The following is a 23,208-nucleotide window of genomic DNA, read 5'->3' as shown; positions in this document are numbered from 1 at the left end:
TGCTGATTGAAAATGTGTTTCAATGTTTTTAGTTCTATGCAATTGATGACCACTCAATTGAAAGAGGTGTCTTTCAGAAACAGGTTGGCTTCTTTTTGCTTTTCTTTTATTGCCCATCTTTGAAGGAATTGTACTTGTTATAAATTATATTTGTTTTTATCTTGACGTCTTGTTTTGTTTTGTTGTACAAGAAACGAATACATTTCAATAAATATGTATATATTTATAAAAAATGTTAACTTTCTTTTTTGCAAAGACAAATCGTGGGAGGGGGCGCAAAACGGGCTTTTACTTTTAGAATTTTACAATACTCGTGATCCTCACTATAACATTCTCCAGTATTACTCTATTTTGGAGAAATATTGTGGTATTGTTCCAGTTCTCTTGAGCCACTAATGGGAATTTTCACAGGGTTACCTTACTAATTTACTGCTAGAAATGTCTATTTTTGCTGAAACCACTCCCATTGTGATAACCCCAGGGAAAGATAATGTCTAAATGTCTTATGGTAACCCACTAGTGCGGAGGTCCCCAGCTCAAGTTCTCAAGGACCATTAACAGGCCAGGTTTTAAGGATATCCATGCTTGAGCCCAAGCAGTTCAATCAAAATGATTGATCCAGCCATTCTAATGTGAGGAGACCTGTAAAACCTGACTTGTTAGTTGTCCTTTAAGACTAGAGGTGGGAACCTATGCTGGTGGACATGTAGGTGGCTTTATAAGCTTTGACAGTAGACCATTAGAAGAATTGTTGAATGTTTTAAAGCTTTCAATTAGAACAGGGACCCCGAGAACAGTGGGTTATGGTTTCTCCTTTACTCCACAACCCCTGTGATTGTGTAATCATCTTTATGCAGGTCTGTGCCTGTCAGAAGCCCAGTTATAGAAGAGGAAAGGTATAAATGCAGTCAAATAAAAGGCTTAGGATAAGCAACTGCCAATCACCAATTTGTTTTCAAACATTTCCAAGAGAATTACCTTTTTAACGTGTATTTAAATAAAATTTTAAAATTGTATCCATCAACATCAATATGTAATTCACTAAACCTATCACTGCCCCTAGCTAACTGTGGTCCTACAAAAGACAGTGCCTTCAATGCGACAATGTGTTTTCTTAACGACCAGTAAATAGTAACAGAGGTGTAGGCTTCCGCAGCATGAGATAATCCCATTCAGACATCACCTTCAAGTCCATTACCTCTTCAGAGCTACCGACGTTTGTTTATTGATCCTGTATCATGGTGACAAGTACAAAGTAGAAAAACAAGGAACAAAGCTGATCTGCTTAGGATAGTGAAAGAAAGAAAAGATTAACTTCTATTAGAGAGGCTAATGTCTTAGTCTCTCTGGGGTATGTAACCCGTTATGTAAATGTGCAAAGAAGAAAAACATCCATTGTATGTAAACCCTGGATTACAAATTTATTAAGACAATTTGTAAACAATCCTGTGTGGGAACTAAAGTGTTTTTTTCCTACTGTCTTGCATGCAGGAACGTAGACACTGCTGGTTTATCAACTCTTAGGCCTTGCCCCCGCTGCCTACTACAGCGTCCGCTGTGGCGGACGCTGCACGGACGAGAGCCCTCCCCTCAATGGTGCCGGGCCCGCTGCGAGGGGGGGGCCGCAGCGCTCGGGCGAGAGTTGCTCCTGCTCTCAATAGAATTGAGAGCAGGACTCGCATCGAGCGATTAGGCACGCCCCCCAGCGGTTCAGCCAATGAGGGCGAACCTGCCGGGTGATGTCATGGCCGCGCCCCCGTCACTCCCCCGCCACGCCCCCCCCCCCCTGTCTCTCTGCCTGCAGTGAGCTGCAGACCGGGGAATCGGCTGAACGCGCCGCCAATCTCGCGGGCGCGCGTTACAGCGGCATTACCGGGGCCTTAGCCTTAGCCCTCGTCCAGGGTGGTGCTGAGCGGGCACGCGCGCTCACGCTGGACACGTTGCGACAATGCATGTGGCTTGCGTGAGCGGGCGGGTGCGCCTGCTTGGCGCTCAGCCACTTGCCGAGCGAGCAAAATTGATTTTGCTGCTCGCAAGCACGTCACGTGAGCGGTTCAGCTCCGTGACGTCGTGGCCGCGCTCCCAGACGCGTGCGCACCTAGCCGGCCAGGAATCGCCCGGCCGAGCAGGGCGCAATGCTGTAGCGTTTTCACCCTGGACGAGGCCTTATGCTGCAAGTGAGGTGGCAGTCTGTTGCAGGGCCTCTGGGATTAAAATAGCCGCCATATTTAGCAACATGTATTGAAGTTATCATAGTGTAAAAGTACTCAGCCTTGTACCATCATTTATTTATTTTTTACTTTCTTTACTATTTGAGTTCCTTTTAATAGATTTCAAAATGTAGGCGTGAAAAGCCAGGCTCAAAAAGTATACCAGATATTGCAAAACGTACAGGGCCAACTGCTTTAATCTAGGGCTCAGGCCTAACTCAGGAATGTATGTTGCAATGCAGTAACTAGAGCTGGGCCATGGAATCTGATCCATGGATTTTCCTGGGCTTTTCGGGCCAAATCCAATCCGCACGCTGAAATCCGATTTTTATCTTCTTTACCCACTCGCATTCTTTCAGATACGAACATGGGGCTCAGATTCTTGGATTTCCCACTATTTATATACTACTCCTCCTATTAAAATTCCGTTTGACAGATTCAGATTCCATTTGCAGCAATGGATTCCAAATCTGTCAGGCGGATTTTCAGTAATAGGAAAAAAAAACAATCTGCCTTTTTGAGACTAATCCGTGGAGATCCGTGGCTCAAAGGAATTGACCAATCCGCGTCGGATTTAGGTGAACCATTTGCCCATCTCTACCTGTTTGAGTGCAAAGCACCCCAACACATTTGTCAATGTGCTCAGATTCTGTTCATGAGCATTCTGGGAATTCGTTTCTGTGACATTTGGAGCAGGAGTTCAGCACACTGTTTTAATGGAATGTGTATTGTGTTTTTTTTATACATGTGCATACCTGAAAATGATTCTAGAAAAATATTGAAACACAGTAAAATGTAGGTGACAACTTCTTAGAAGTCAATTGGGTTGAAGGAACCTACCTCTAATATAAAGATGTCTCACCTGTGGGGTTGCTATCCTGATGAGGCTCTCTACGGCTGCTTTGTGTCCAGGAATCCACTTATAGGTCCCAAAGCAATGTGCAGAGATAGACCTGATGAGAGCAGGTAATGTGCAGAGATAGTCCGGTTCCCTGTAGTTTAGAGGGGCTAAGAAATTCTGGGATCAAGTGAAATAGATCAAGGGAGCAAATCAAAGAACACGAGCAGCTAGTGTGGCACACTTGCGATTTAGTCAAAAGAAAGTGGCCAGAGGACTAGCCATACAACAGGTGGACAGAACAAGTCAAGGACCTGTGTGTACCAGTGGCTCTAAAGAGAGAGGCCATATGTTGCTTGGCAAAGGATCCTAGTCTGAGCTCCAGCAGAAGTCTCAATTTGGGTAACCCCATCTTAATCACTCAAGCTAGTGCCCGCATTGGGTGGGAGCCTTCCAATTGGAGAAGTCAATGTTTCCTTTTGTTTATACAGTTGGACTGTCAGACGTATTTCAATAAATAACTGAATTTCTTAATAAAGAAAATCCCTGGTGCCCTATCTGCCTACTCTTGTCGTCCTGCCCGAGGACCCAGTAGCCCGGTGACCAGTGTCCCGAACTACCGTCAACATCTACATAACTCACGCATAAGAACCCGCTAGGTGCATTCAGTTAAAGGTCATTGCTCAATTGCAGGATTCACATGCTAATGGTAAATGTCTGGTTTCATAACCAGAAAATCCCTCACATCATAAGCTCTCGTGACCAGAAACATATATTAGTGTAGTTGCAGGAAATCAAGAGTAACCCGCCATGCTTTGTTACAACACTACATTGTTTTATGTGGTTTCTTTGTTAATAAGAAACCTATAGTAGCTGATGGAAACGAAGGATCTAGCAAAAAATGTCATTAATGTACTTATGGCAAAATTATTTTGTCTTTTTTTTTTCTTCTAGTCGGAGGCAATTTGGGCCCAAGGGCAAAGAAGAAGTAAAGATTATTGACCACCAAACCCAGCATCTTCGATTGATGCCGCACCTGGCTACAGCTTTAGCTCTGACATTTACAAGCAGGTACTTAAATGCCCTTTACATTTTGCTGACTCTCATCACTTTGAGCATGCTCTTTTATTCTTTCTTTTGATGTGGATTGAAGCACTAAAAGATAATGAACTTTGGTTAACTATTGCACTCAAAATGTTGACTTTCTGAATGTTTACTGTAACCCAAAGCGATGGCTCAAAAACGGTTAAACATAAAATGAATTTTTCAGCAAAGTAACCACACTGCACAGAAGAAATGTTTTAATGAACCTTCAATGTAACATAAATAACAAGCAATCCAGTAGTTAGCTGCAAAGTCTTTGGGGCTATGATGTTCCTGTTTTCTATTGGTTGACCACGGTGCCTGTATTTTTGTTCACCTTTATCATGAAACCTGCATGAAATAATGTTTTGGTTGATACTAGTACATTGCATTTTAATTTTGCGCTAACTGTATAAACAGGCTTTTTATGTTTCATGCCAGGTTCAACTTGGCTGATGATTTGGATGCAGGTTCAACAATGTATTTTTTTATTAGTACATACCATGTACATCTGGGCATCATGAGGTGTTTGGATGCCTTCTTGCCTCTGTTTGTAGATTAACATCTAAGAAGACAAGTGAATTACTTGTAGCTTGTGAATTTATGGTATCTTCTATTGTTCCAACAATATTAGATGTTGTTGTAGATTTGTGCACCGCTTTGATTTCCATACATTTGCTAATAAATAATTATTAAATATGTGAAACCACATTTGAATTGTACAGCATAGCATATGAGCACCAATATATTGATTTTAAACTGTATAAAAATGAAATAACCAGTTTATTGCCCCAAATCCCTTACATGTATAAATTGACAGATGGTGGTCCCAATTTGTGACAGGCATGGCCTCTTCACACTACTGATTTTAATTCATTAGAGTAAACTATTCTTCTTTTATATTCTATTTGCTGAGCTTTTCTGCTTAGTTGGGAATTATAGGGAATAACAATTTGGCTTGTGTCTGCAAAGAACTGCAGATCACCAACTCCTACATATGGGAAAATATTTCAATGTAAATTGCAATCATCTCCGAGAAGTTTTAGAGAGGCATGTAACCTTATTTTGTAGGTATGCAGGGGAAATTCTGGATGAGGATGTCTACCACAACAGAGACCTTGTAAATAATCGCCCTTTGCAGGCTCTGGTAGCAGGATTGAAGGCTTATAGCACATGGGAGAACCTGTCATGCCTACAAGACTGCAGAGAATGTACTGGAGGAATGGTGAGTTATGAAGACATGAAACCTATATCGGTTGTTGAGATTTAATTCAATAGTTTGATCTGTGCTCAGCTTTACTTTACATTGAATAGTGTAATGGAGAGAACTAATCAAACAAAGATTATGTCAGTCTATAAAGTAATACCTTGCATGCATTTTTCCACGGAGACATCTTTTAAATTCAGATGGTAGTAGTCTCAGTAAGGCTAGTGTTAATATGAAGAAAGTTGTGCTAATCTTTTTTTGTCATCATACCAGGTTATTATGCTTATTCCGATACTAAGATTTGTTCTTAGTGTGCCCAAGTATCACCAGTAGCACCATCATATAGTCACTATTATATTATAGTGCTTACTGTACATCCACTGTAACTTTACTGGTCTCAGTTCTTGTCATCAGCACAGTGTATGTGGTCTTCAGTTACTTCTTTCTTTCCTAAGAGAAATGCATTGACACTGAAAGACTAGCAAATGAGTGGAACAGGCTGACGGGCCAGGTGATTGGGTCAAATACTGTTAAAGTAATTCAGACATTTATGATCTACAGTGGCGGCCGATCTGAGTCTAAGACGGCTAGATCCGCGGTTCTCAGATTATCCCGGTTAGGTGCGTTTTTTGTCGTTTTCGCCCGGAGTGAACTGCATTATTTTCGCGCTCGATATATTAGCATTTTATTCTCGCTGTCTGCAATACTGCAATGCCGTTTAAAAACTCAGGGGGGCGTTTGCGAGCTGTTATCTTGGTGGTCTAATACCTTCGCGGTTCAACCTACGTCAGTACACAGTCTGTGTGTGCGCGCGCAGTAATTGTAAATTTGCATATTTAAAGTATACATGCATTTGCAGTGCTGTGCTGCTGTACGGTATGTCACATTTGAAAATTGTTGAAACACATAGGCGTGTACAGTACTGTAACAGTGTCACATTTTGGCATATACAGCGCTCTCCCCTCCCTCGCTCAGGATAATTAACTGCACTGCAGGGTATTTCAACTTCTTATCTTCTGTGCAATGCAGTACATCTCTCCCACACCATTCCTTTGACCGTGTGTCTGGTTTCAATCACATTCTTGCTTGACAGCAGGAATTTACTGCGCATGCGCCTGTAACTTCGCCCACCACTGCTTGCTTGCCTGAGTGAGTGACCAAAAAAATTCAATTTTTTTTATTGTAATTTGTTTATTTTCTCCACAAGAGACTGCAAAACCCATCTTACTGTATTACGATATTCAATCTGTGCTGTAGCTTTTGACTGCGACCCTGCACATGGTTGATTTGTGTGCTTTTTACGTACTGTATTTGGGGGTGTATTATTATGATGAACTGCCTTTTGAAATCAAAGTATGTCTTTAGCTTTGAACTTCATGCAGCTGTACCCTGCAGCCCCCTCCCCCACAAACGCTAGCGCAAGGATTTGAAATTCTATGGATTCGTTAATTTTCTGAATCTTGCCATTGTGTTCTTAATCCGTCCATAGCCGACCTACAAAGCCTCACTGCGCCTGCGTGTAATTCTCTTTGAGATGCGCCTGTAACTTCACCCACCACTGCTTGCTTGAGTGCCCCCCCAAAAAAAATTAATTATGATTTTTTAACTGTTATTTTATCCACAAGCCTGCAAAAACAATCTTGATATTACGATATTAAATCTGTGCGTTTGCCTGCACATGGTTGATTTGTGTGCTTTTTATGTACTGTATTTGGGGGGTGTAGGGATCAATTTACAGTATTATTATGAACTACCTTTTGAAATTACTGTACTCTACAGTACAGTATGTTATTTCTTTGAACTGCTGCACAACTAATCCTTCATCCCTCCCCCACGCACACACAAACTCTTATCGACAGACACCTCCACAGAGTCATTCATTTTCTGAAGTTAGTTAGTCATTGTGTTTTTAATCCGTCCCTAGCCGAGCGTCAATCGCCTCACTGCGCCTGCGTGTACTCTAATCCTTTTAGAGATGGGAGCTTGCTGCTTACTGCGCATGAGTCACCCAACCCCCTCTCTCCACAGAGTCGTTAATTTTCTGAATATTGCCATTATGTTCTTAATCCGTCCATAGCCGACCTACAAAGCCTCAGTGCGCCTGCGTGTAATCACCCCCAACCCTTTGAGGCTTTGTTTACGGTAACACTTTGGAAAATCCCTTCTCGATTTTGAAATGTAAATCCGATTTGCACAGCATTGTGAGAATTGAGAGTTAAAAAAACCATTAACTGATTCATTGGTGTACTGTAGGGGTGGGGGGGGGGGGGGGTTGTGGTTGTTGTAAATGATTATGACTAGCAGGAATGTGAATAAATATTTATTTTATTTTATCAGGAACCAAAAAATACAAATATAAAAATAATCATGAATAATACATAATGCAGTCTTTATTAAGTTCTTTTGGCAGATTGAAATTGGATAAACATTTAGAAAACATTTCTAAAACATGGGGAAACATGAATAATGCACATTTATAAGAATATTATTTAATAATATATACTGTAATGTATAATATATATATATATATATGTAGGGAAGAGATGACCTAGGCGCAAATAAGCCAGGAAAGAGACAAAAGGAAAATATCATAGGGCAGTATGTCTGTTAATATCAGAGATAAGGTGGTAAGATATACACTTACACTTAATCAGCCAAATATAAGCCTTTAATCCACCACTGGGATTCAGGAACACTGGTACTGGTATTTCCTCGTTGTTTGCACGGATCTCAGACTCTCCACGTGTGCTGCTTACTTCAAGGGTCACCTTTTCATCTGCAGCAGCCGCGTGTCTCCTTAACACAGGATAGAGCTCACCGGGGAGGGTGGGGGGGGGAGGAGGGGGGAGGGGGGAAGAGGGACAATGGAACAAAGATAGTGTAAAATCTTTTATTATAAAAATTATCTAAAAAATAACAAACAGTATCTCACTCACATGGTGTGAAATAATCTCAAGCAGTTGAGAGTTTAAATTGAGTCTCTCACACTCGTAGAGTAAGGTGTCCGGTCCACTGCACTGCTGTTAGCCTGGTTTACTTCCGCGTCACGTGTTCCGGCTCCAATTCTCGCGAGACTTCGACCTCCGATGACGTCACAGCGCTTTCTCCTCTCCGGTCTGCAGCCCCTGAGGAAGCCCTAGAGGAGAAACGCGTAGGGCAGACCCTGCAGTTATTGCAGATATCGCAATCCGAGCAGAGTGAGACGCGCTGCAGACCGGAGAGGAGAAAGCGCTGTGACGTCATCGGAGGTCGAAGTCTCGCGAGAATTGGAGCCGGAACACGTGACGCGGAAGTAAACCAGGCTAACAGCAGTGCAGTGGACCGGACACCTTACTCTACGAGTGTGAGAGACTCAATTTAAACTCTCAACTGCTTGAGATTATTTCACACCATGTGAGTGAGATACTGTTTGTTATTTTTTAGATAATTTTTATAATAAAAGATTTTACACTATCTTTGTTCCATTGTCCCTCTTCCCCCCTCCCCCCTCCTCCCCCCCCACCCTCCCCGGTGAGCTCTATCCTGTGTTAAGGAGACACGCGGCTGCTGCAGATGAAAAGGTGACCCTTGAAGTAAGCAGCACACGTGGAGAGTCTGAGATCCGTGCAAACAACGAGGAAATACCAGTACCAGTGTTCCTGAATCCCAGTGGTGGATTAAAGGCTTATATTTGGCTGATTAAGTGTAAGTGTATATCTTACCACCTTATCTCTGATATTAACAGACATACTGCCCTATGATATTTTCCTTTTGTCTCTTTCCTGGCTTATTTGCGCCTAGGTCATCTCTTCCCTACATTATCCATTGCGGCAAGTGTGGAGCCGCAGACCTAATTGGCTGCATTCAAGCAAGAATAGATTGTAAGGTATAACACCTCCTGTTTGACTGATTGGCCAGGGGTAGTTAATATATTCTTAACTACAATCCCACTAAGTGTTTGGAATCTGCGCTGATTGTACTCTGTTTTTTTTCTATATATATATATATATATATATATATATATATATATATAGTAATATTGTTTTTTCCGTCTTTATCTTGTTCCTCATTCTGTGTACAGTACAGTAGTTCATTGAGAGAGGAGAGGTTTTGTGTACATCATTACTGCTGTTTATATACTGTACATTTTACTGTACAAACAGATTAGACTGGACACACAACCCCACCTCCCCCCAGGCCACCCTTTTTTCCTGAAACGACAAGAAAACAAAAAATTAGTGCAGTTATGTGCGTACTGTATTATGGCATTGTGTGATGTGTAGTACTTCTGTACATGGCTGGTGCTGCTTTCTCTGGGGAAAAAAATTGAGCAGTTAGTAGGCAGTTACTGTAGTACTGTCAAACTAGTCTATACTGGAACTACTGTATACTCTGACTACTGTTAAATACTATGTACTGTAACCTGATGGCTGGTGCTGCTCTCTCTGTAAAGAAAAAATTGTAACTACTGTATACTCTGACTATTGGGAAAGAAAAAATCTGTGCCATACTTTCCTGTATCATACTGTACTTACAATACTACAGCACAGTACTACTTTCCTGATGTTTGCCCATTACGCGCGATCACAATGGGCAACACAGTCGCAATATGGTCTATATATTTATTGCAGCGTTCCACGGTGAGTACATCGTTCCAAAAACTCATTATGCCTTTCAACAACTCGTCCTTTTTGGAGGGTTTCGCCACTTTCCGGATATGGTCCTTCAGCTGATGCCAGACCATTTCGATCGGATTGAAGTATGGCGATCTGTTATTGGAAAAAAAGGACAATTAGTTTAAGAGATACAGTACACAGTAAAAACTGTGGGAAACAAATGAGACACGTTTACCGCACTTACTCCGCTGGCGTCTTCACCCAGTTGATACCGCGCTCAAGGATATGCGCTGTTGACGCGGTGTGCTTCGGATCGTTGTCCTGGTAGAAGCGGTGACCATTCGGGAACTCGCGTGTGATGTATTGCACTATCTCAGGGACAATGTTGTCTTGGAAGAAAGCTTTATTCATGATTCCTATAGCAAGAAAAGAAAAGTGCTCAAAAAACTGCACAATAGTACAGTACAGTGCATACAGTATGGCTACACTAGTAAAGTACAGTGCATAAGGCTACATTATATTTGATATATTTTACCTTCAAAGATGACAATGCATCCTGGTCCATGCCTAGAGATGGCACCCCACACATGCAGCTTCACGGGGTGTTTTGGCCGCGGCTTCAAAGATATGCGGCCTTTTTTGTGGAATGCAAAGCTTGCAAATCTCTCCAGCGACACAGTAGACTCGTCAGTGAAGATGCAATCCTGGAAAGTTTCCCCACTGTCCATCCATGCCTGGGCCTGGACCACTCTTTTGATTTTGTTTGCGTCCCTTATCATGGGGTACGCTCTGTAATGACAAGGAATAAATAATTTTAGCGGTACAGTACAGTTTCCTAAACAACACTTTTACCTCCTGTACTGTCCAGTATTAACCTCACGCGTCCATATTTCCATCCAATGCTGCGTCTCATCTTCTTTATGCTGGTCTCGAATACAATGAGATTGTGATTTTCCTGCAGAGTGTATTTGACTCTTAATGCACTCCTCTCATCATTCTCCTCACTTATTTTGTCCACCAGAAGAGTTGTCTCCCTACAATGTAAAGAAAAACCTTCCGGTCAGTAAAAAAATTAGAGACAGTAGATCAAGAGGATACAATATATTGTTCTATTAATACAGTATGCAGCAATATAAAACTGTTGAAATATAAATATATAAAATATATATACTGTTGTAATATAAATATACAAAATATATACACTGTTGTAATATAAATATACAAAATACATATACTGTTGTAATATAAATATACAAAATATATACACTGTTGTAATATAAATATACAAAATATATATACTGTTGTAATATAAATATACAAAATATATATACTGTTGTAATATAAATATACAAAATATATACACTGTTGTAATATAAATATACAAAATATATACTGTATACTGTTGTAATATAAATCTACAAAATATATATACTGTTGTAATATAAATATACAAAACATATATACTGTTGTAATATAAATATACAAAATATATACACTGTTGTAATATAAATATACAAAATATATATACTGTTGTAATATAAAACAAAAATATTAGATACAGTACTGTAGATGTACAGTACATTTTTAGATCAAATTTTTTTTTCAAAGTTTTATAAATATACTTACGCGTTAGTTACCCTTGGTGCCCTTTTGCGTTCTCTGTTTTTTCCGTGTGCATGATAGCTCACGGTGGTTGCTGGCACAACGAGGCCAGAAGTAGCTAACCAGCGTTTGATTGCAGCAATTCGGTGTCCGCTCGTGTACATCTCCTTAATTCGCATGCTGAGATCCTTGGAAATCTTTTTAACAACCATTGCTGCGAGTAGAAAGAAATACAAACACAAGAATGTATATTCGATGTTTAGTCTGTGTATTCAATGTGCAGTGAATCCACAAAATGGATGGTGTATTTATACGGTAATGACTCACATTAGAGTACGCCCACTTTCAGCACCTGTACCTCGCCGCCATGCATAAAAGGTTACACACTTTGCATAGCCCACCACTCGATGATCTTTATCTGAACTTGCCCTTGTCCAGATACTGTACTGCATTGTGCCACCTGCTTCCATGGAGCAATCCCGATTCTACGGACGCAGGAACCCTCTCGCCTCTGTCGTGCCTGTCATGCAGAAAAAGCGAAAGGCGGTTGCCGTTTCCACGCCAAGGCAAAAGCGACAGGCTAAGGCCAATAAAGAAAACCTTCTGCTGACCCCAAATGCTAAGGGTTTTCATAGACGTCAGCCTTATTATGTCAAGAAGATATACGGTGATGTACTCTCGACGCAAAACGATTGGCAGCCAACCCATCGAACCCGCAGACCACCACCTCCCATACGCTTCGATGACTCTGTCCCGGAAATCTTCAGCCTGTCTTCTCCACCCCTCGTCCTCGACGCTGTCGCCGCCCTCCCGGAAACCCACAGGCCATCTTCTCCGGTTCTATCCGACGACGCTGCCACCTCTGAAATCCACGTGTCACTTTCTCCTTTGCTCTTAGATGACTCTGCTTCTCGCCCGGAAATCCAAAGGTCACTTTCTCCATCCCTCTTCGACGACGCTGCCACTTCTCCTCTACCGGATATCCACAGGTCAACTCCTCCACCCTTCTTCGATGTCGCTGCCGCTTCTCTCCATGGAACCCCCATCTCATCCTCCGTTGCACCCATCCACCCAGATGTCCACACGCCATGCACAAGAAGCAGCTCGTTAGACCGGATGCTGAATGGGATAAGTGTGGATCTCCCCGGGAACTCTATTGTGCTAGTAAAGATAGATCTGCTTCTGGAGACCATGTTAAATGTGGAGCAACGGATGCTACATATGGATTAACGGATGATACATATGGATCAACGGATGATACATATGGATCAACGGATGGATCGACGGATGGAGAAGATAGAGGCTGACATAGCGGGTATACATCGTTTGCTCGTTGTTAATGCCCCTGTTTCCCCGACGCCGGAGCAGGGGGGTGACATGGATGTAATGAATGGGAGCATCGACCCCCTTCCATCACCAACGCACCCCCTCCACCAGAAGATGTAGTGTACATGTATGCCGTTGAGGAGGACATGACAACCCCGTCAAGACCACGATAGGAGACAACACAGCGACCAAGACCGGAGGAAAGCTTCCTCCCAGACAACCTACCATCGCCCGTCGCCTCAAGCACACCCGCTCACAGAAGACCTACATTCGCTCGCATCGATACGGTGCCCGACATCACCCTGCGCGATCTGACACCGGCGCTTAGGGAGAAGTATAGGGTGATGAGTGGAGGTGCACCACACAAGTATGCCTTGTTACTTTTTAAGCACCATGTTCCCTACTCGTTGTACTGCGACTGGGCCTTCAAAGTGAACTACGACGGAAATCGTGTAAAAAAGGCGCTTCCTGCCAATTTCAGAAAGAACATTCTGGATGAAATGCGGCGCTTTTATCCAATTACAGATCCTGTAATGAAAGGCGTACGAGACTGCATTAATGGCGTTTTGCGCCATGCAAGGAATCTGCCATGGACGGACAATGTGGTGGACTTTCTGGATTAATCACGGGAACTGTAAGACCATACTGTTGTGCTGAACTGTGCTATACTGTACATGATTTGACCTGCTGTACATAAATAAAGGAAGATGTTGTTGTGTGTTTTTTAACTTGTATTTATACAGAAATGTTTTAACTTGCTGTACACACACACAGGACCTGCACAATTCCATTCCCTAAGGGCCGCAAACAGGCACGGTTTTCAAGGTTGTCCTGAAAACCGGGCCTGTCTGCTGCCCTCGAGGACTGTAGTGGTGCAGGCCTGACTGACTGTTTTGCACACCATCCCACTGTACTTTATACTGTATGTTTCTTTAATAAAGTAGATGTTGCATTTTGTATACTGTATTTTATGAATAAAGAATTTTTTTAATCACAGGTAAGACCATACTGTTGTGCTGAACTGTATTGTACATGTTTTAACCTGCTGTATTTAAATAAAGAAGATGTTATTGTGTGTTTTTTAACTTGTATTTAGACAGAAATGTTTTAACTTGCTGTACACACACACAGGACCTGCACAATTCCAGTCCCTGAGGGCCGCAAACAGGCACGGTTTTCAAGGTTGTCCTGAAAACCGGGCCTGTCTGCTGCCCTCGAGGACTGTACTGGTGCACACCATCCCACTGTATATGTTTTGACTTGCCGTTCTTTGATAAAGGAGATGTTGCGTTTTGTATATTTTATGAATAAAGACTTTGTTTTTAAAACATGTGACTGTAAACCATACATTTACATTCTATACATAAATGTTTTCACATCTGTAGCAGTAAACCATACACCTGTTGATGTTTTGAATTGCTGTGCACTTAAAATGTTTCTACATTGTACAGTATTTGTAAATAAATGTTTTTCTACTTACTCCACCAATAAAAGAACCTGTTGATTTGTTTTACATTGTTCCATTGGCTCCTTTGCTACTGTAACAAAATACAGTGTTTCTAGAATGTACACTACTGTCCAGACACACTGTACTGTATACTGTAGGCATGCTCAGTACAAGAGTATTAAAAAAATAGAAGACACAGTACAGTACTGTACTGTATGTACTGGCACTGTATAGAAGACACATACTGTATGTACAGTACTGTAATACATGTAGAATAAATGCATAGTTTTTATTTTTTCGGGTTTATTACACAGTATACTGTTTATAAAAAAGTATTGTATACTGTACGGCCGCAAAACATCAGCATAGTGTACATCAGCCACTAAACTGTAGACTCCGGTACGTGGGTTTTTAAATCCGATTCAGCAATGTGCAGGCATTGTTACACAAAGCGATATTATCCATCGAAATCCCTCCATTAGCCGTTTTCTTTTCTAAGGAAAAACAAAAAGAAAAGTTTTACTGTAATGGTCTAAAGAAGTTCCCAGCCAGTCCCACCAATAATTTTCTCGGGGGGCGTCTCCTGTTCACATGCGCATGCGCCTACCGTCGATGTAATGACACGCATACTGTATGCGTTTCAAGAAGGTTCCAATGCGCATGCGCCTAGCGTTCCACCAATAGTTCAGTATCTGCAGTACAGTACTGTAGAAGCCGCTCAGCCAATAATATTGCTTACAGGAGAATCGCTTGACTTTTGAATTGCACCGATATTGATACTGTATTGTCAAAATAAAAAAAACACAGAAAATAATACGGCAACAATACTCACCATAGAATTTCCCATTCAGCTGGCGCCGGCGCCGGTCCACTGCCAGTCCAGCATTCTTGATCATCCACGTCGATAGTTTGCAGCGGGACTAGTCCGCCTGTAGTCAGCTGATGAGGCTGGAAATTGCTTAGGTACATGCAAGCTTGATCGAAACTGCACGCGAAATCCGGCTCAGGCTCAGGGTTGTCACTGACGGCGGGACCGTAATTGGAAGCCGGTGCTGGTGGATTGCTTGGCAGCGACTGTCGTTTCTTAGTTGGTTTTAACACGACCCTTCGCCTTTTGCCATCTGCATGATCATAGATACAGGAAAAAGACGGTAATACACACCAATACCCTCCAACAAATTGTGGCTCAATACGATAAAAACAGTGATCGCTACATAACCTTTTCCTTATTGCACGCTTTCACGTATGAGGAGCTGGCGAAAGTTTGTAAAAGTCATAGTTTTCGATAAACTACTGATAAATTTGAACAACTGTTGCCATCTTATCATCTGTTGCATTAATCGCGGCCCATATCAAATACGCGTAACTTCTGTCGGGTTTTTGGAAAACGGGCTGCACTTGAACACTCATGGCGGGCGGGTCTCTGGAGAATACTGTAACCGAAACGGGTTTTTGTCTTTCTCTAATATGAAAAGCCTAAATTGATACATTTTTGCAACCTCTTCCTTCAGTCTCAAGGCCAAGTTACAATAGCCCACTGTGGTATCTTTTTTTAAACGAAACACCTGCAAGTCGACACATTACTGAAGCGCATGCGCATTACAATTCATGAATATCTGCCATCTGGCGGACACGCGAAGAATTGCAACCTATTAAATCCGAACCATTCTCAATAAACGCATCAACCGCGCGTCACCCGTGCATGACACGCGGCTGGGAACGCAAAATGAATGCGGCATGCTCCAGGTGAAGTGCGTCGCATTCCAGGGAAAAGCCAGGGAAAAACCGGCGATGTGTTAGACTCAGATGTGCTGCAGCAGTAGTCCCTACAGGTTCTAAAATAAAAAAAATAAAAACAAGAGATGGCCACTAAATCTTTATACACCTAAAAATACAAAACCAGTTTCATCCTTTCAGAGCTTGCGAGGTCTGGGGCACAAGCAAGAAGACTTTGAGGGTCCTGTTTATCATGTTCCCAGAATCCTACAATCAAATAAAGGAATGATTCTGAACATGTACATTCGATAGATTGCATTGATTTTTCCTTGCTTGTGTTGGCAAGTGTCATGTGAGGTGGTAATGTGGAAGAAAGTAAACAGATCAATGGACTTTTAGTACGGTGGGGTTTCTTTCTGTGACAATTCTGTCCTCGGGAACCAGTTTTGCAGCTGGGTGATTTTGATGCTTAGAAATGAAAGAACACATCATGCAGTGTTACAGTGAAAAACCATTTTGTCCTTTTTAGTGTCAAATGTAGTTAACTGTATTTCATGTTTGATACATTTGAGTCAAGTTATTTTAAGCTGACCTATATTTAATGAAGAATTGTAATGAGACACACTGAAGCCCATACATACCTTTTGTAAAATGCAAAGCCAGCAACTTTTCTAAAATCTCCTATTGCTTCTTCTAAGTAATTTGCTGAGTCGTTACTGAGATACAAGTGAAGCAACATTGGCACAGAGAATTGTGAGACATTGGCGCATATTGGAAAAAAAAACTATTTTAATGCCAAAACGGCAACTGTGTTTGTAAAGTAAATATCTGTTTAATTATGACATTTAGTGGACCTGAAGAAAAGGAAGACGTATTTATTTTCCACATAATACATATAAGTAAAATGGTTACTTAACTAGTGGTTAAACCGCGTATTCAATAAAATGCAATAGTACTGATTCGGTACTACTGCATGGAAAAACACATTGTCTTGAATAGAACTGTGCGGTGTCACCAAATCAGCGATACCTCACTTTATGGGATAAGCCCCTAAATCTTCCTTAGGAAGCAAATTACATGGATCAGTTGTTGTTCTGTGTTCCTTTCTAGGCAGTGAACCCATGACTGTAACATATTTAAGGGGTTGAGTATTGGTGACGGATGCCTTGTTTACAAAAATCAGAAAACTATGAAGTATTTAAAAATACTGTGTTAAAGTTAGTTTGTAAACATGGTAGTTACTCCCTTTTGTCTCATGTCACTTTGCATTCAACAAACGTTTTCTCAGGAAGAGCCCTTACCTGTCCCTTACCGGTATTGGCTCTCAGACCAGAACAGGTTGGGCTAAGAGCAGAGGAAACAAGACTGAAAAGCTCTCCCTCATTTAAAGTCCCAGATGAAAAGCAAACCCTGCTTCATTTCCAAAGAAACTAAACCTAGCATCATGTTGCATTATGCGCGGGAGTACATTTGAGTAAGGAAGCCAATGTCATTAAGTTCTTTACAAAATTGTGTTTTCTGTCGGCTACTGTGGTCTGCACCTGTGAAAGTAAGTAGCTTTTAGTATCACAACAACCAAATGAATAGCAAGCTTAATTGAACTATTCTATATATGGTTTGTTTTGTGCACCACTGATGTTTGGTTTACATCACATAAAACCTTAGGTGGCGTCAATGGTTTAACAAACTAATCACTAAAGACAGGGCTCATATTTATTCTGAAGCAAATAAATGATCATTCCAATATAATTGGCATTCTGACCAGAGATCTTCATTCTTACATTTGGCTACCTGGATTGTGACGGGTATAATAAGGTGGCTCCTAGTGCTGGTGATGGTGATAACTTTTAATATGTAGCTGAATACATGCCTGTACCGTAACAAAATTAGAACTCTTTATTTTATCATTCAGTTTGTGTGTAAGGAAAGGCAAAATGTGGGTATTGTGCGAATTATTGTTTCAGTTATAAAACACTGTGTTCCCAGCACTTCAAATGAAAGGAAAACTATGAAACGTGGTATATGAAAATAGATAAATGTGCATTGGCAATAAATATCACAAAGTAACCTGCTGCGATAGACAGACCAGGACTAAAACAAAAGTGCATAGGGCACAGCCGGAAGGGAGGGGGGGGGGAGGAAGGGGTAGAGGAGGAGAAAGGGGGGGGGGGGGAATGCGGAGATGTGATATAACAGATGAGGTAGGAAAGGGAAAACATCCCTTATGGGGGAAAAATAGGAAGGAAAATGAGGGAGGCAATGTTTCTACTGGCCCGTTCCCAAGGCCCCCCCAAAAAGGGGAACTATGGTACTTCCCTGCACCCTCACATCCAGATCCTCCCTCAGTGCAAATAAAAACAATGAGTGCGTGAGGGCCCTCTGTAAACCCCACGCCCCCCCCAGACACTCCCGCGCCCCCCAGTTTGCGCACCACTGCCTTAGAATATGGCTCTTCAACGATTTTTTCACGAGTATCTGATCAGAAAAGATTTAGGAGCAAAAGGGCCTCAAGCTTATTGTTGTTTCATTTGATACATTAAAAATTATTATATATACACACACACATTTTACAGCCATTTATAATGTCTGTATCATACCCATTTACATTATCTTAAATGACAAGTGAGTTTCACTGGGAAAAACTGCACTTAGATGCTTAAGGAACTGGGAGGAAATTACCGGGTACAGAATGTCCACGGGCCACATCAAAGCCCTTTTGTGGGCCACCAGTTGAAAATCCCCGCCCCAGAAGTAGTGATCAAGTGTTGTGGTTCTTGGTTACGCTGTGCCATTTAAAACTAATAACTCCCCTTCCATTTCTAGAGATTGTGCATATTAATATTTAGATGGACTTGCACTCTGTTAAACTGCTTTTAGCACGTGAGAACTACATTTTAAATGCACGCAAGGCCTCGTTCAGGGTGCAGGCTTCGGAGGGAGGGCGTGCTGCCGTGGGACACAAAGTATTCAAATTGAATACTGGTTGACAGGATAGCAGCTGCCCTGTCTCCGAAGCCCGGAGTTGACGCTGGCTACAGTTTCAATAAACGAAAAAATCGTTTTTTGAAGCTGCAGCAGCGTCACTGGGACCTCGGCAGCCAATGAAATCATTCTTGAGAATGATTTCATGACTGCAACTTGGATCCCTAAGCTGCCGTGTGTAGCCCCGCCACCTCCTCAACTCCTGAAACAGTCTGCTGGGAGGATGAACACACATCGCCCAGCAAACTGCCGCCCTCCCTCCCGAACGCCCTCCCTCCAACTCCTGCCTCTGGGACCCTGAAGGAGGCCTTAATCAATGTCCTTAAGAGTCTTTTATAAACCTCTTGTGGTGCTCACATCATGCTAACTGAAATACTTTAATGTGTTATTGCCATTATAACCACATGGGATATCTCGGATGTATAAAATCCATAGAGACTGTAAAAAGGGAGCTACACAAAAATTAGCTCTCAAGAGCAAAGAAGCCTTTATAAACATTGTCTACCCACCACACCGGGTGAAAATTCAAAACTCTTGCATTTTCTAACATAGATCAACTAATTTACGCTTTGAAAATGTTTTTGTGTCATATTCTTACACTCGTTTCACAAGTTCGTGATGGTCATTTACAGAACAGCAGTTGTTTCTAAAAAAAAAATAGTTAGCTACATTTTTCTCTGCTTATATTTCTCCCCATATGTTGTTCATTTCGCATCTGCAAGTAACACAGTACTTTTCTGCTGTCAGATTCAGAGCAAGTTATATAAATCTGTAGCCATACTTAAGGGAACAGACCAGCCCTCTGGGAATAGCTGGATAAAGGAATTCTTCTATTTGCTGCTTTCCATGGTCCTGATTCCTTGTTTTTTTTGGACAGGGCACAGATTACTTTTTCCTCCCAATGAATATCTGGAAGCTTTAATTGACCCTTGCTACTCCAGTGGTAAAGTCACTCTCATATTTCAGACACAATTGCTATTATTCCTGACACACACCTATTGACCTCTCTCAAATGTCCAAGATACTCTACAATTTTCCTATTCCGGAGCACCTCCACAATCCAAGAAATCCCATATCGAATATATCTGTAAAAGGGGATTACACACATTTGTTGGATATTCATCAACACATAAATGCCTAATGCTAAAAGCAGGTCTCCTTTACTTAACAGCCTAACTGAAATGTAACTTTAATTCCGAATCAGTGGCATATTTGCTTTAAAGTGGTACTCATCTTGATCACTTTGTAAAAGTAATACATTTGAACTTCTCATGAGAACCTAAAAATTGAATTTGCTGCTTGAGTCTTTATCTATGTGTCATGACATAGCCCAAGATGTGTTTTTCCTTTTACTCAAAAATCAAAAGACTAAATAATGGGCAGCGCACATGATGTCGGAACAGATGGGAGTGTTTTGAAACAGCTCTGTGGACTTCGATGCATAGAGAGCTGTAATAACCCTCCAAAACTATTGAAACAATACTGAAACCCCACCTACCGATGCAGCAACCAGTGGAGATGCTACCGAAGAAAGACAAAAAAAATGTGGCCTCCGGAATTCTTCCTAAAATGCAACCAGCCAGTTTCGGACCCCAACAATGGCAGCAGGCAGCACGCACACGCGAGAGACTCGTCGGAGCAGGAGAGGGGGGAAATTCCCAAATCATCCCAAAAGCTCTGAGAGAGCTATTCAAAGACATTCAGATTTTTTTTCCAAACAGCCTTGGTCAAGGCTGTGGCTGAATTTAAGTCAGATCTGACTGCTCTGACTGCAAGGACAACACCGCTTGAAAACAAGATGGAGGAATCCCTGCAGAGCCAGGGCTCAACAGAAGATGAGGTATTCAGACTCAATGATGAGATCAGAAGCCTGAAACATAACATTGACAATCTGGAAAATAGTGGAAGAAGGCAGAATCTCAGGGTAAGAAACATCCCAGAAGCAACTAACATCAACAAATTTTCATCGCTACTTAAGACTATTTACACAAATAGACTCCTCCCTACAAATTGTTTTCCTGCACATGGACAGAGCACATCAAGCTTTAGGGTCACAATTTACAGACCCTTAAAAATGCAGAGATGTTATAGTGAAAGTTCACTATTATACTACGAAGGAGAAAATAATAAAGGAACGTACAGTAGCAATCTAGAATTTGAGGATTCTTAATTAGATATTCCAAGACATCTCAAGATCCACTATCTCAAGAAGAAGAGGCTTACGCCCAGTGACAACAGTTCTCAGAGATAATGAGGTACGCTGTAGATGGGCATTTCCATTCCACCTAGTAGCAAGTAAAGATCGGAGACCAGCATTGCTGAGATACCCGGAAGAAACAGAAGCCTTTCTTGAGCCTCACATAGGAAAAAAGCTAAACATCTCAGTCAGGGAAAACTAGCAGAAAAATAATAGAATTGGAGTGGAAACATAAAAGATGTTCCAACAAAAAAGTTTCTAAATGATTACGACAAGTCAGGGAGGACCTAAAAATATTATAGCTGGAGGACACAGATAAAGCATTAAAATGGGCAACAAACCTATTATGATAAGCACAATAAGGTATACAGGGTTCTGGCAAGTACATTTATGTGGTCAGAGATAGAACATAGATCTCGGCCCAAAAACAGGGACATGCAGAAGTTATACATAACCCTTACTAATTGCTAAAGAGTTTTCCAGATTCTATTATAAATTATTTAAGATGGACTCAACGGACCCTAATGGTAAAATAGCGACCCTTGACCAAAGTGACGAATATTTCAAAAACTGTGACCTTCCTAAGTTGACTGCAGAAGGTTAGAAATTTCTTAATGGAAATATAAGTATCGTAGAACTCAGTGAGGCCATTAAGGAATTGAAACCCTCTAAAGCCCCAGGCCCAGATGGGCCATCTAATATCTATTATAAAAAGTATTTTAAAATTCTTGCCCCACATTTGTTAGATTTATTTAATAATTTTTTATAGGGAACACCGATCCCAGCACAAATTTCGAAAGCAAACATAGTAGTTATCCCAAAAGAAGGCAAAGACCTGATGAGTTGTGCCAGCTATAAGCCTATTTCTCTCCTAAAATTCGGATCTAAAAATGTAATAGTAAAGTCATGGCGAACAGACTCAATCCAATTCTTCCAAGACTAATACATAATGATCAAGTTGGGTTCATAAGCGAAGGACCGGCTTCAGACAATACACGAAAGATCATAGCTATATGACCTATGGCGATGTTGCTAACTTGGACGCTGAAAAAGCATTTGATAGGATTAAATGGGATGTCCTAAACAGGACACTAGAGGCATTTGGTTTCGCAGGTCCATTCCTGAAAGGGTCAAAGTTTTATATAAATCTCCAAAGGCACCACTAAAAATGCCAGGAGGAGAGTTAAATCCAAATAAAATTGGGAATGGAAACAGGCAGCAGTGTCCTCTATCCCCTTTGTTGTTCGCTCTAACGCTCCAGCCGTTAGCGACCACTATTAGAAAATGTCCTAATACAGGGGAGCGCAAAGTGAGGGGCGCAAGATTTTTCAGGGGGTCGTGGCTACAGAGGTCCCGCGCTCTCCCCCAAGGTATTTAATTTAAATGTGGGAGGCCACTGCAGATTTTCCTACCTGGTCTTCAAAGACACGTCGCAATGGTAACCTGCGTCAAATTACGCCGTGGGGTCATGTGACGTCGCGTTGCCATGGCAACATGACGCAGATGGGGGGAGGGGCGCGAGCCGGGAGGTGAGCAGGCAGTGGGGTGCAGGATCAAAACTTTGCGCACCCCTGCCCTAATATACTGTACAAGGTAATCTGATTGGAAGGGGTATTTTTTAATTGTCTCTATTTGCGGATGATATTATACTGACGATCTCCAATCCTCTGATGTCTCTCCCTAATTTGGAAAAAGTGTTATCTGAATTTGGTTTTCTCTCGGTATATAAATAAACACGGCTGAAGTCCTTAACCTAACACTCTCAGAATCAGAAGTGAAGTTAATTAAATTGAACTTCAGAGATCAATGGGGATAAGTCAAGATTAAAATAACTAGGAATATTTCGAACTAAAAATTATCAATCATTATACAACAATAATTATCCAGAGTTATTTACCAAAGTCAAACGCGATCTTCTAACTTGGAATAAATATTGTGTCTCTTGGATAGTCCGTATCACATCTGTAAAGATGTATATCTTGCCAAGGCTACTTGCCAAGGCAAA

At 41.5% G+C, this 23,208-nt stretch overlaps 1 protein-coding gene across 2 annotated transcripts in view; it reads left to right on the top strand.

The window, feature by feature from the left end:
• Positions 1–23,208, top strand: part of LOC142492998 (acyl-coenzyme A oxidase-like protein) — a 344,660-nt gene that overhangs the window by 135,737 nt on the left and 185,715 nt on the right. For both annotated transcript variants that reach the window (XM_075596354.1, XM_075596353.1), the window contains exons 11-12: positions 4,003–4,119; positions 5,203–5,356. In XM_075596354.1, coding sequence (XP_075452469.1) covers positions 4,003–4,119; positions 5,203–5,356 — 271 coding nt within the window. The remainder of the gene's footprint in view (positions 1–4,002; positions 4,120–5,202; positions 5,357–23,208) is intronic.

This window comes from Ascaphus truei, chromosome 4 (genome assembly GCF_040206685.1).
Source record: "Ascaphus truei isolate aAscTru1 chromosome 4, aAscTru1.hap1, whole genome shotgun sequence".
Taxonomy (NCBI): domain Eukaryota; kingdom Metazoa; phylum Chordata; class Amphibia; order Anura; family Ascaphidae; genus Ascaphus; species Ascaphus truei.
Note: the sequence above shows the minus strand (reverse complement) of the source record. Positions and strands in the feature narration are given on the sequence as shown.